At 59.7% G+C, this 12738-nt stretch overlaps 2 protein-coding genes across 2 annotated transcripts in view; one reads left to right on the forward strand and one right to left on the reverse strand.

Moving 5' to 3' along the window:
* The first annotated feature begins 5810 nt into the window (after positions 1–5810).
* On the forward strand, positions 5811–9883 carry VOLCADRAFT_110024 (uncharacterized protein). The gene is made up of 8 exons (XM_002956613.1): positions 5811–5944; positions 6077–6114; positions 6199–6246; positions 6324–6447; positions 7037–7196; positions 7607–7788; positions 8026–8160; positions 8652–9883. Exons 1-8 carry the CDS (start codon positions 5833–5835, stop codon positions 8864–8866), a joined length of 1014 nt encoding a protein of 337 aa, XP_002956659.1. The 5' UTR covers positions 5811–5832; the 3' UTR covers positions 8867–9883.
* Positions 9884–10338: 455 nt separating this feature from the next.
* Positions 10339–12738, reverse strand: part of VOLCADRAFT_97720 (uncharacterized protein) — a gene marked incomplete at both ends in the record, with an annotated part of 13992 nt that continues 11592 nt past the window's right edge. The window contains 4 exons of the mRNA XM_002956661.1: positions 10339–11328; positions 11577–11819; positions 11865–11913; positions 12523–12674. Coding sequence (XP_002956707.1) covers positions 10339–11328; positions 11577–11819; positions 11865–11913; positions 12523–12674 — 1434 coding nt within the window. The remainder of the gene's footprint in view (positions 11329–11576; positions 11820–11864; positions 11914–12522; positions 12675–12738) is intronic.

Raw genomic sequence — 12738 nt, forward strand, 5'->3', positions numbered from 1 at the left:
CCCTCGGAGCCGGTGCGGGCGGTGCGGGGCAGACGGGTTACCCGCAAGCCCGGGCGCCGTCTCTCACACACCACCACCTGTACCACCACCTCCACCAGTCGTTTCAACAACAGCAGCAGCAGGGGGCGGCCCCTCAGCCCAGAACCTACACACTGCCCCGTGCAACGGCTATTCGACATAAGGTGCTTATGAGGGGCCTCAGGCTCAAGGTGCGTGTGTGTATTGGGGGGAAGGAGATTGGGGCCCGGCGGCGGTGGTGGTGGTGGGGGGGGAAAGACTGAAGTCGGCGGGGTTGAGGGGGGGGTAGGGTGGGTAAGGTAGGGGTAGGGTGACGATGGGATGGGAGAGGAGGTCGGGCGTATGGGAAGGGGGGTTGGGGTAACATGCGCAGGGGGTGGGGGGTGGGAAAGACGGACGGTGTTCGTACTTGTACGATTAGTTCGTGGTGCCATGGCGTTGCATCTGGACGAGCATAGCGTGTGTCCCCCCCTCCCTCCTCCCTTTCTGCCTATCCTAACCTGCACAGCGCGGCCTTCACCCCGGGGGCCGCTACCTGTAGGGGAGCTTCAGCTGCGATGAGGTCCTCTGAACGATTCTGATGTAGCTGTTGGGACTTCCCCCTTCCCCCCCCCTTTCTCACACGGGCACGCCCCTCCCCCTGCAAACCCCTCCCAACACCGTCGCACACCTACACGCACACAAATGGATTTCTTCCCTCATCGCGGCTGAGATCATCGAAACATTTATTTGTGCACATGCATACATACATACGCACACGCACCCGCACCCGCGCCTCAGGTGGGCATGGACATTGGCTTCGTGGCGGACAGCATCAACACCACCACGGGGCGGATGGCCTACCGGGGCCGGCCGATGAACCGAGCAGCGCGCATAGCCGCCCGCGCACTGGCGGGGCAGGTGCATTGCAGCGCCGCCGTGTGGGGGGCGGCGGCGGATCGTCTGGCGGCGCTGGCGCGGGCGGGGGTCGCGGGTCATGGCCCTGGCGGCGGCGAAAGTGGAGGTGGGCTGCCCCCCGGTCTACGGTACGATGATGATGATGAGGTGGCGGCGACGAGTTTGGGATTACAGAGCTTAAAAGGGGTGATGGATAAGGTGCGCTTGTGTGCATGTGTTTTTTGGGTCGTTGGGGAATGAGAGGGCCGTCCGCAATTTATCCTTGTCCACTGCATGTGAGGTTACGCGTGAAGCGTTAAACGGAAGTAATGAATTGTAAGGTGCAAAAATAAATTGTGTGGTGATGTGCGCAGATCGAGGTCATGTCGGTGTCGTACAAGGGCATGGCGCTGACGCCGGAGGAGGCGGCTGTGGTTGCCAAACGCGCGCCGCGGCAGAGCGCCGGCAGCGGCGGCGCCGTCAGCAGTAGTGTCGCCACCGCTACGACCACCGCCACCACCGCCACCAGCGGAAGCACCAGCACCGTCTTCTCCGGAATCACCTTGAACACCAATACCAGCCAATTTGGCTCCAATGGCGGCGGCGGCGGCGGCGGCCGCTTCTTCCAATGCCGCAGCGTTAGCGGCATTCCCACTTGCAGTACAACTCTCGACCGACTATCGCCAAACGGGCCGTCGCGCATCTCTCACTCGCGCCTCTCTCACCGGTTCCTCGCCTCCGCCGCCGCCTTTATTGGCGGGGGCTCCGGCGGCGGCGGAGGGAGGGACGGCCGTCGCAGCAGCGCCTGCGGCGCCACCGCCGGTGTGGCCGATGCAGTACAATTAGACGACGTCTTCACGGCTCCTGACGGCGTCCGTACCCCCCCGAGGGCGCTGCGGTCGGACAACGTGATTGCTGATTGCGGTGATGCGCGGGGGAACCTCAGTCCGCCTTCTTCGACTTTGCCGCCGTCGCCGTTTCGACGTTTCGGGGTTTCCCAGCTTTCCTACGCTAACCCGGCAGCTGCCGCTGGCGCACCTGCAACCAACCCCTGCAGCGGCGACGGCGACGGCGACGGCGGTGAGGACGGCAGTGCCAGAACGACCGGTGCCGGCGACAACAAGGGCCACGGCGGGCGCCTTGCGTCACCGTCAGCGGCGGCAGCGGCCGCAGCGGCGGTACACTTTGCGGCCAGCCGCAACCTTCCGTTTCGGAGCCGCAGTGACGAGCACGTTGTCGTACACCTCAACCCCCTTGCCGACACGGCGGGAGCTGCCGGCGGCGTCGCCGGCCTGGGAGCGAAGTTGGGGCCAACAGCTCCCAGGTCGGCGAGCCCGCCAAGCAGGATGTTTATGACAGATGTGCCGCATACAGACGCCGCACGTAAAGTCAGCCACCCTCTTCGAAACTGGGCGTCGGAGGTGCCAGCGGCGGCGCCAGCGGCGGTCACCGTAACGGACCGTACCTCCGGCGGCGATGACGTCGCGGCCTTTGGCGTGTTCGGAAGCCACGGCGAAGGCGCGCCGACGCCACCGGTGCCGCCGGCGCCTGACTCACCGACGCTAGCAGCAGTGGCAACAGCAGCAGCGGCAGCGCTGACGTCGACGACCCGGGGGTTTGGTGGCGACGAGGGTGAACGGCTGCCGTCCATCGCCACCATCGCTGCCGCCGCCGTCACCATCGGCGCTGCCATTGATGACGTACAGTCCGCCTCCGCCGCCGGTCTTGTGGATCGTCTTGATGAGAGCAGCTTCGGCAGCCTGCTGCCGCTGCCGCCACCGCCGACAGCATCGCCGCCGCCGCCGCCGCCGCCACCGCCGCCGCAGAGTCTTCAGGTGCCTGGAGCTGATAATAATAACGGTCCGGAGGACACCTGAAACCATCAACTGCAGTAGCAGGCCAAGCACCCACCTTGATAGCTCGCTTGACAGATCTGGAAGAAGATGATGTGTGACAATATTGTGTTAATGATACTGTCATCAGCCATTCATCCCGTCGAGAGAGGAGGAAGAAGAGGAGAGGAGAGGAGAAGCGGGGGGTAGCCGGAGCTAATTATTTGGAGGGTAACGCAGCTCAAGGCGTAACACACACATTTTATCGGCTGCGGCGACGCACGCCGCTGTGCTGCTGTGCTGCTGTGCTGATGCCACACGGTCATCATGTACTGTGTACTCGTTTCTATGGCTAGTGTGCTGCGGATGAGCAACCATATGTTACATAATATGTATGTATATATGTATGTATGTGGAGGAGTGAGTACAGGACGGTACATACCGATCTGGGGATGGGGTTCTGAGGGGGTCGCATGCAGCCCCATCGAGCCGCCGCCGCCGCCGCCGCCGCCATCACCGCCGCGGCCGTTGCGGGGAGGGGAGCTCGAGAGATCGACAACCGACCGTATGGCGTATGTGCCTGCCTGCCTGCTGCGGTGCTTGCTGTGCCGGGGTGTATCTGTAGCCAATAATCGTCCGTGTTAGCCGGGTGTGGGGCGTACGCTTGTTCAGCGCAGGACTGTACCTGTCCCCCCCTTTTGTCCTCTTGCACTCCCCATTTCCTTCTCACCTTGTACAGGTTTATTATCGGTGTAGCAATGAAACGTTTAACACAAGTAGATGAATAAATATATATTACTATATTCAGAGGTATGTATGCATCTACATGTACAGGTTGATAGCCGTAGAGGGGGAGGGCGCACTCGTGGTCGCGTTGGTTGAGCCTCCGCTGGCTGCGGTTGTGGTTTCTCCTCCTTCTAGCGAGGGGGCCGGGATCACTAGCTCTTCAGCTTCAGTCACCCCCTCGGCCTAACCTTTTGTCGCCCCTCCGTTCTTTTACTAGTACCTTTTCGCCCACTAAGTTGACATTTGCCAGAAGTTGATCTATAATTGCAGCGCGCGCTACTTTCATCACATCGCGACTTGGGGTTTGTTGCCTAGTGATAATATTTTATATGTATATATGGTGTATGTAGGTGTATGTATTGGACGTTGAGGTTGTTGAGGTTGATGCGGGTAGTGGGGGTGAGAATTTAGCGAAATCGCGGAGTTGGCGGCCGCCGTCTGCCTGCACTCTGACAGCAGCGGTTTTACGGACGAAGATTCTTCGCAGCCGCAGCCGCAGCCGACGCAGCCGCAGCAGCTGCGCACAGGAGCCAACATGTAGCCATGTAGGTGCTCATACGACATGAGATATCGGATGCCTCCTGCTCCCTGGGTTCGACGGCCCTCGCGTAGGCGCCCAGGAGGGCAGGCAGTGAGAGGACTCATCCACGTCGTAATTAATTATGCTATTTGGGATTTGGGGCCGCACGCGGGGGAGGCGGGTCGATAGCGCTGACACGTAGTACTATCCGTGCTTTCCGTCGTACTATTTCATCAATCCCATGGTGACAGATGCGGGGTATTCCAGTCGCCCGCAGAGCGCTCTGGCCGTGTTGGTGTGTTGAGAATTGACCAGAGTGGGGAGGTTTGTGGAATGTGGTCGGGCCACTGCTGCTGCTGCTGCTGCTGCTGAAGTTGTTGGGATGTACATACTCGACGTCCATCAAGACTAACCCGCAAAAGGGCGCTATGTAGCTGCTGTAGATGCGTTGCAATCGAGTATCATCGGATACTTACAAACGTATATTAAGTACACTCTCGAATGGTGACACACCTGAGGGCCGAGGTGTGCGGCCTTACTGTCAATACTGCCAAACCTAAAGAAGGGACCGTGTTCTTCCCCGAGTGGTTTATTGCCGCGCATCTGAACAGCTTTGACCGCGAGGGGGACCTCGAGGGCCGCGTGTTAACATGCACGCCTAGTTGCAATGTGTTGTTGGACAATGTAGGACAGTGGCTGGTGGGAGAGGGCTGGCGGCAGCGTGAGAACAGGTAGTGTAGAAGGTTGCGTCGCTCTCCTCATATACTTCTTTCATTCTCTTTGGGGAAAAAGGGTGCACAGGCAACTGTTGGATTTGCACCAAGACCGACAAGAGACACACCACACGACCTTTCGAGCGCCGCAGGTGTATTCTTCGTCTTCACCCTCCACCTTCCTTCGCACCGCGACGTACACATTCTTAGGGTGGAACAGGAACTAGACATGAACTCAGGAGGGTTCGTCGCGTGGCGAAGTAGTGCATGAGTTGTAGGGGAATAGGCATGTACGGTAAGGTTTTTTGACCGCCTAGGCTTCCTTGGGGGCGGGGCGCCCACGTTGGACTCCTCCCAAGCGGTGCGGGATGGCCGAGTGTCGGCGCTCCCACTTCTCGGTAGCCGAACGGTGTGTGGCCGTTTGGGTCGGGCTGCTGGGCCATATAGGAAGGGGGGCCCGGCTTTCCGGGCACCAATGTGTCTGTATATACGTCAGTCAGGCTGTCCTCGTTGTAAAATGCTTGAATTTAGCCACTGTGTGACGTGAAATGGAGTCAAGTTTCAAACATCTAAGTCCACTGCAGTGAAGCTGACGTGGGTGCGGTTGTGCAGATGGAGTGGGAAAGCCGTTGCGACAGGCCCATCATGGTGGAGGCTTCCTCATTTTGGTCGAGCACCTTCGCCATCCATTGCAATAGAAAGGCGATTGGCACGATGGAAGGACACACCAACCTAAACTTAAAGGGGACAAGCAAACTATATTGCTTCCTCTGGCCGTTACCCAAAAGGTAGTTAAACCATGTATCAGGGAGTTTGCTCAGTGACCAGAGCCATTACCAAACTGAGCAGCCGTTCTGGGCGTCACCAGCTGCTGCCTGGTTAAGGGAATCGCCGGGCAGAAAGAGCAGGTATCGCAGATTACTTATCTATATGTCGTAAACACTTCCACAATATCGAGCCGCATGGTTATGGTTTTGTGAAAAAACAAAATAAGTTGAGAAATCGGGCCCATTTGCCGTACGGAGTTCCTATTGCTTTAGCTGTCAACCATCGGAACCGCAGTGGCAGGAGCGTACAGGGAGTCACAATGTCGCTGCAAACAGCGGTGCCGCGGGCGTTCGGCTCCGTCTTGGGGCGGGCCCCCGTTGCCCTTGGGCAGGGTCTCCTCAGCAATGGCAGTAAGGGCCAAGGATTTAATGGTGCGTTGCAATCTCATCAGCGGTATGAGTTCAGTTGTTTAGCTCACGCTTCACGGCAGTCTCGGGTGCATCACGCCACCTCGTCCTTTTACAAGCCTCTTCAAAAAGTTTGGGACTGTTTCGTGCTTGTAGGCACCCTGCAGAACATTAATGACCAGGTCTACGCTCAGGTGTGGCATCGGAACCCCTGGGCAGCTCCAGATTACTTCCTGATGTGACGGACTTTAACCCAGGTCGTCGCCCTAACCGCGCAGGCATTCAGCACAAGCAGCTCTGAGGAGGATAAGCCGATCAGCAACCATGTGCGTGCGTTAAAATGGCCGCCGCGCAGCGATGTCGGAAATTTCCGCAATATGAGTTTTTGTGGCTTAATATGCAGGCATCCGCTGGCATCAAGCTTCCCGGGATGGCTGGTATGATGCTGTTGGGCAAGACACGCACAGGGCTGCGGTCTTCCTCAATCATGCCGTTCGCAGCACAGCAGGCGATGAACATGTCGACTGGTGAGCGCGGTGATCCCCGGGTTATGCTTAATTAGCGCAGTATGTGCCATTACACGACATACTTTGGGGACTGTCAATATGCATTTGAGCACGACACGTATGTCTAACCCTGCAGATACGCAACGGTTCGGGTTGAGGGACACCAGCCCGATCGTTGTGGACTGTTGTATCGCGCTTTCCCAGTGGACCCTATTGCATGTTGGTTTCACGCATTCCCGTTGAGAAATGTAATGCCCCGGGGGGTATGCAGACTCGGGTTGGGGTTCTTGCTCGGCGAAGCCCTCAGGGTTGTGTACCGACCAGGCTTGCGTGCACTGTTTGTGCAGTCTTTGTCTCTCCATCCTCAGTTCAGGAAGTTCCACGTTTCCTCCATGGATGGCTTCAACATTTCTCCTCCATGAAGATGGGCACGGCACGGCGATCGCCATGCTCAACTATCGCCATGCACGATCTCTAACAAACCTACGCCCACCTCCACTAATCCCAATACACCTCCCCACCATAACGTCTAGTATACAATACTGTCCAACCATGCCGCCTCCAATCATACCGCCTCCACCCCTTCTGTCTTTGTGTTCTGTCCGAACAGCCCCCCAGGTGCAGTCGGGCGCCACCGTGAACTCGGTGCTCATTGGTATCTACCGCTTCTGGCGCAGCCAGGCCCCCATGGAGAAGCCGCACGCCCCCGTGGACGATCGCATGCTGCCAGCCATTGTGGACGCCTCGGACAAGCGGGCAGCCATTGGCACGTAAGCAGTAGCGCTTATTGCTCCTGTTAGGCTTCGACCGCGTCGCTTCAAAACACTGGCATGTATGCGTGCACACCTGCCCGTATGGCGATTTGGGTTTGTTCTATCAGGGCGCAACACACGTGTGTGGAGTTCACCAAGGGACATTGAAGCCAAGTGGCCAGTGAGCTGCGTGCTGGACTTTGGCCACGTAGCAGGAAACATGGCTGAGCATTTGCAGCGCGTCAGGTTCCATTAGATCTTATTTGAGGGTTGTAACCTGAGGTCTCAGGGTGTTGCCGTGGCGATTTGGACCTGGACCGCCCGACTTGCGCATTCCACTTTCCTAACAGGCGCCTTCCCCACCTCACTGCCTTTATTTCCCGTAACCGCTCCATCCCCATTTCCTCCATTAACACCCCCCCCATCAGTTGGGCCTCGGCACTGTTTTGCACCATCCTGGCCTCCAACCTGTTGGGTCTGGTGCCCACCAACGAGGCCCCCACCTCGGGTCTGGGCTTTGCTACCGGCCTGGGTGTGAGCGTGTGGGCCACTGCCACCGCCCTCGGCCTATACAAGCTGGGCTTCTCATTCCCAGGGCACTTCATCCCAGGTAGGGAAACAGCGGCGTTGGGAGGCAAGGGGTTTGCAAAGACTTGGCGTGATGGTGGACTGCAAGTGCCGCTGGGTCATTAACAGTGCTATGCTGGGCTTGCGCCGGTGGGGCTGCTGTGTGGGATCCATTTTTTGGTGTTCAGGGGGATGATGGTGGTTTCGCCCTTTGGTCTTTTGCCACAGTTCCCCTGATGACTCAGCTTGGGCCCGTCCCCTTCTCATGCCCTAACTTCAGGTGGCACCCCCTGGCCCATGGCGTTCATCTTCGTGCCGCTGGAGACCATTTCCTACACCTTCCGTGCGGTGTCCCTAGGTGTTCGATTGTGGGTCAACATGCTCGCCGGACACACTCTGCTGCACATCCTGACGGGTGCGTGCGCCTTGTTCATTGCCGCAAGCACCTGCTTCTGGACCGAGCATCGTTGTTCTCCTGAAGCCATGTTGTGCCGTACCGCTGCGGGTATCAGGATGGGTTTGACCTAGAAATGCTGAAAGGCGTGTTGTCATTCGCACGTGCTGAGGTCTTGCCATGATAAGCCAACTGGTTGTGTTTGCCGGAAGCTATGGCACGAGTACCTGACAGAAGACATGAGGGTCTCTTAACTTGGCCTGGTAAATGGTTCAAAGTTTATAGAACGGCACGCAGTGCAGCGCACCCCTGTTGCGGTTGTTGGCCGCATGATTGGTCACTTGCTGTGACCCATTGACGGATTGATGTGGGTTGCGCAGTGCACTGTTAGAGCCTGGTCTCGAACTTGCTCGCTCTACACCATATCCCCCCACTGTGTCATCCACCCATTTCTGTCCTCACTGCACTGCCATCGTCCGCGTGCATTACTTGTTTCCGCATCGTCCGTTCAGGCATGGCTCTGGCGCTGCCATTCTCGCTGTCCTTCTTCGCCATGGTGCCCGCCACCTTCGCCGTGGCCTGCCTGCTGTCTGCGCTGGTGGGTCTGGAGTACCTCGTGGCGGTGCTGCAGTCGGGTGTCTTCTCCATCCTGTCCACCGTCTACGTGGGCGAGTTCAACAGCGTCAAGCTGGCGGGCCCGCTGGCCAAGGTCGTCAAGAAGCTGTGAGGCTCACCAGGAGGGCAGCGCGGTGGTGGTAGTAGTGTGTCATGGAGGTGTGGCGCCAGTGGTTGGGTGTGCGGGTGATGAAGCGCGGGTCGCGGCGATAATGAGTGGCTGTGGTATGCGGTGCTTGGTTCCGGAGACATGTCCTGTTGGACGGGTCTGGTCGGGCTGGGGTTGTGCGTCGGCTAGTGTTGATAGCCGACATTGATTTCGCCCATTTGCGTGTGTAATACGAAGTGAGGTGTTCTTCCCTAGCCTTTACCTGCTCCAGTCCGACGCGATGGCAAGGGAATACGATGCAGCACACCCTGCACGACCACAGCTTGGCGTAACGAGTAAGATTGCTTGGCAACACGACGAAGCGAGCCATAGGGAATTTAATGTGGGCGTGCGACAGTTGGCCAAGGTCAATGCTGCATGCCATGGATGGGGTTCTGGGTATGGCACCATTACCCTGCTTGCCTTTTAGTAGATTGTTGCTTGTAATACTTCGTGAAATATGAACGTCATTGTTGCGCTCCTTCAAACAGCGTTGCGCAGATAAAGATGGGAATCCGACCCTCCGGAGATTATAAAGCAGGCTAATCCAGCAATTTTCTTTGCCAAGTCGGCGGAGGCTTGCAGAGCAGATGAGCCCTGCCCGCCCCGCCACAAAGCACAAGAAAACCACAAGCAGTAACAAAATATTTGCTCGTTAGGCGGCCATATCGCTATATACACACGTCCCTAGCCCACTCCACACTGCTCTAGGGACATCACGCCCAGAGACTCCTGAAGCACTAGCCGTCATTCACAAATCACATGACGGAATTATCGCAGCCCCCAGTGTGCACACAAACCTAACAAATATTTTTACCACTCACGAAGTAATTGTGCAATAGCCAGCGCCAGCTGCTGCTACTGCTAATACCGCTGCTGCTGCTGCTGCTGCTGCTGCTGCTGCTGTGTCCGCTGTGTGATCCACGCACGCCCTGCTAGCCGAGCTTCCATCCGCCCAACATACTATAACCCCCAATGCCGCCGCAGCGAGTGTTCGGCAAAACAGAGCGGTATGATGACGTAATGCCCCTCGATCCGCAGCGAGTAGAAAACTAGGTGAGAACCTTTCCCCACGTCCCTGGCGACCCACAACCGTCCGTCTCACCTCACGCGGCGACACGCCCACCACATTCTACAGCCTACCTCAGGCGCCTCTGGGACTCAATGACGAGCTGCTGCATTTGCTTCGTCAACATCGCCACTAATCGCACATGCCGGGGTCTCCATTCACCGCAACGGGGCATGTGTTCCCCCGCACCAGCGGACCAACTCAAAAAGCACGTGAGCCGTGTTGTACTGCAATCGCCCCCCATCCATCTGCCAAGTCCAACCCAATCCGCAACCCAATCCACGCAAATAACCCAACACATGCAGTCGTATGTGCTACATACATTTCCCAGCTCGCGCCGCAGCACCTCCCCACACCATTGTCCCTCTCAAAATCGAGACACCACGATCCCGATCGGCCGTGGCGGGTTCGGCCCCTGCCTACTGCCAAACGGCTGCACCGAATAGGCCTCCGGAAGGAAGTCCACCAGCCGCCCCTCAGGACCTTCCACCAAGTTCCGTGGCGGGCTGCCACGCTGGCGGAGGCCGTTGGCCGCCGCTATCGCCGCCAGCATCGCCGCCTTCGAGCCTGGACGCATCGCCGCCGCCACCACGCCCGCGCCCTCCATTACCTCATTATCTACTTGCGAGGCGGTGGAAACGGAAGACACGGCCTCGCTGTCCTCGATTAATGGCGGTGGAGGCAGCGGCGGCATGGCCGCCGCCGTCGCTGCCGCGGCAACGGCAGCGCCGCCGCCGCCGCCGCCAGGGATATAGCCTTCCGGCAGTGGCTGCGGAACCGGCAGCAGCGATCTCCGGAGCGGCGCCTGACGTGAAGGGAGCGTCGATGGTGGCGCACTGCTTGCAGCCAGGCTGCCATGATCGCCCTCGAAGGGCCAGAGGCTGCTGAAGCTCACCCGCGTCCCGCCAGTGATGGCGGGCGGCATTCCCTCAGCGTCGCCGCCGCTGCCGCCGCCGCTACCCGGCGGCGTGTGCGCCGTTGCCGTCAGGGTGCTGTGCCGTGCGTCGCCGGCGCTCAGGCTCCGCCAGGCCCCCGTCGCCGGTGCGGAAATAACGGCGCCAGAGGCGGCGGCGGTCGCCGCAGCTGCCGCCGCGGCCGCCGACACCACATTTGTGACGGGTAACGGCGCCCGCAGCAGCTCCCGCGGACGTGACGAGCCCCAGACGCCGCCTGCGGGCCCTACTCGCCGCATTCGCGCGTAGTTGTCGTCCCGCCTCAGCGCCACGATATCTGCCTGCCACTGGTCGAGCAGGTGGTAGTGGGAGGCCACCTGGGCAGTCCAGCCCTCGGCGCGAACCAGGGAGGCTCGCACGCGGTTCGCGGCGGCTGCCTCCGAGGCCGCCTGCGCGATATGCTCCTGGGGGGGACGATTGGGAAGGGTGGTTGGGGTTCCTGGTGTTGGGCTGTGCGCGTGTGAGTATAGGACGATCACACAGTCAGCACCCACCCTGCTTCCGCCCGGCCACCCCGTGCCGCCAAAGCCATCTAACACTACCATCGTGTACCAGCATTACCCCGTCACACATCCCCCCCCTCTCGCGCGCGCGGGCGCGCGCACGCGATCGCGCGCCGACACCCCATCCTCAGAACACCTCCCCACCGCACCGCTGTCATCTTGTTCAGCTGCCGCCGTATGGCACCCTGGACCGCCGCCGCCTCCGCCATCACCGCATCCCGCGCACGGATCTCAGACCGCACGACCTGCTTGCCGGCACCAGCCACCTGACGACCGAACGCAGCCGCAAAGGCGCGATCCTGTGCTGCTCGCTCACGACGTAGCGCCCGCACATGCGCCCGAGTGGCGCGAGCCTTCATCGACCGCTCCCGTTCCTCCTCAGCTCGCGCCAGCTCCGAATCCACCACCGCCGCCTGCACGCAGGAAGTGGTGGCCACCTGGCGAGCAGCGGCGACCAGCTCCTCCTTGACGGCGGCGATGGCTTCCCTAGAGCGGTACGACAAGAGTACGGCCGTACGGCAGAGTGTATCAGGGTACGGTGGTAAGAATATAGCAATGCGTGAACAGCAGAAGACGGCACGGCTGTGCGTCAATTGGTGGCTGGACTGGGCTCTTGGCGGAAAGGGAGGAGAAGGGGTCTTAGGATTTATTCCGGGGGGGGAAGGGTGGGGGGACGGACGCAGATACACAAGGTAGGCGACCAGTCCTTCCCACCGCCCACCCATTCCCAAAAGCCGCCCGCGGCAGTCCGGCAGGGGGCAGCCCTACGTTCAAAGAGCGCTTCCCCCTTCCCCCTCCCTCCCTTCCTCCTGGTACACTCTTTCCTTGGCATCACCTTCACTCGCTCGTGGTTCGTCTTCCCCCTCCTCCCCCTCCCCCTCCTCCTTCGGCTCCTCCTCCGTCTCTTTCCACCAATTCCAGTCCCGCTCCACCCCACCCTTTCCCCCCCCCCACCCCCCACCCCCTTGGACGTCTAGGGCCATTTCTCCCTCCAGCTTTTGCCATCGTAAGATCCCCCCCTCTCCCAGTCACCCCTCGCTTTCCCCCCCACTCTCCATGCCCCTCTCCCCCCACTGGCTCAGTCAGCTCACGCACTTGTGCTGCTCCCTCATGTTGGCCACCAGCTCCGCCGCCTCCCCCCGGTACACGCGCCGCATCTCTGACACGATTTGGTTCATGGCCCGAACGCTGAGCGGGGTGTAGTTGGGCGCGTGCACGTGACCCACCGCAGTCTGCCGCCCAATGACCTGCGACAAGAGACGTGCGTGTGTGCACGTATTTATTCATGTATGTATGTATGTATGTATGTAT

The sequence above is a fragment of the Volvox carteri genome, assembly GCF_000143455.1.
Source record: "Volvox carteri f. nagariensis unplaced genomic scaffold VOLCAscaffold_63, whole genome shotgun sequence".
Classification (NCBI taxonomy): domain Eukaryota; kingdom Viridiplantae; phylum Chlorophyta; class Chlorophyceae; order Chlamydomonadales; family Volvocaceae; genus Volvox; species Volvox carteri.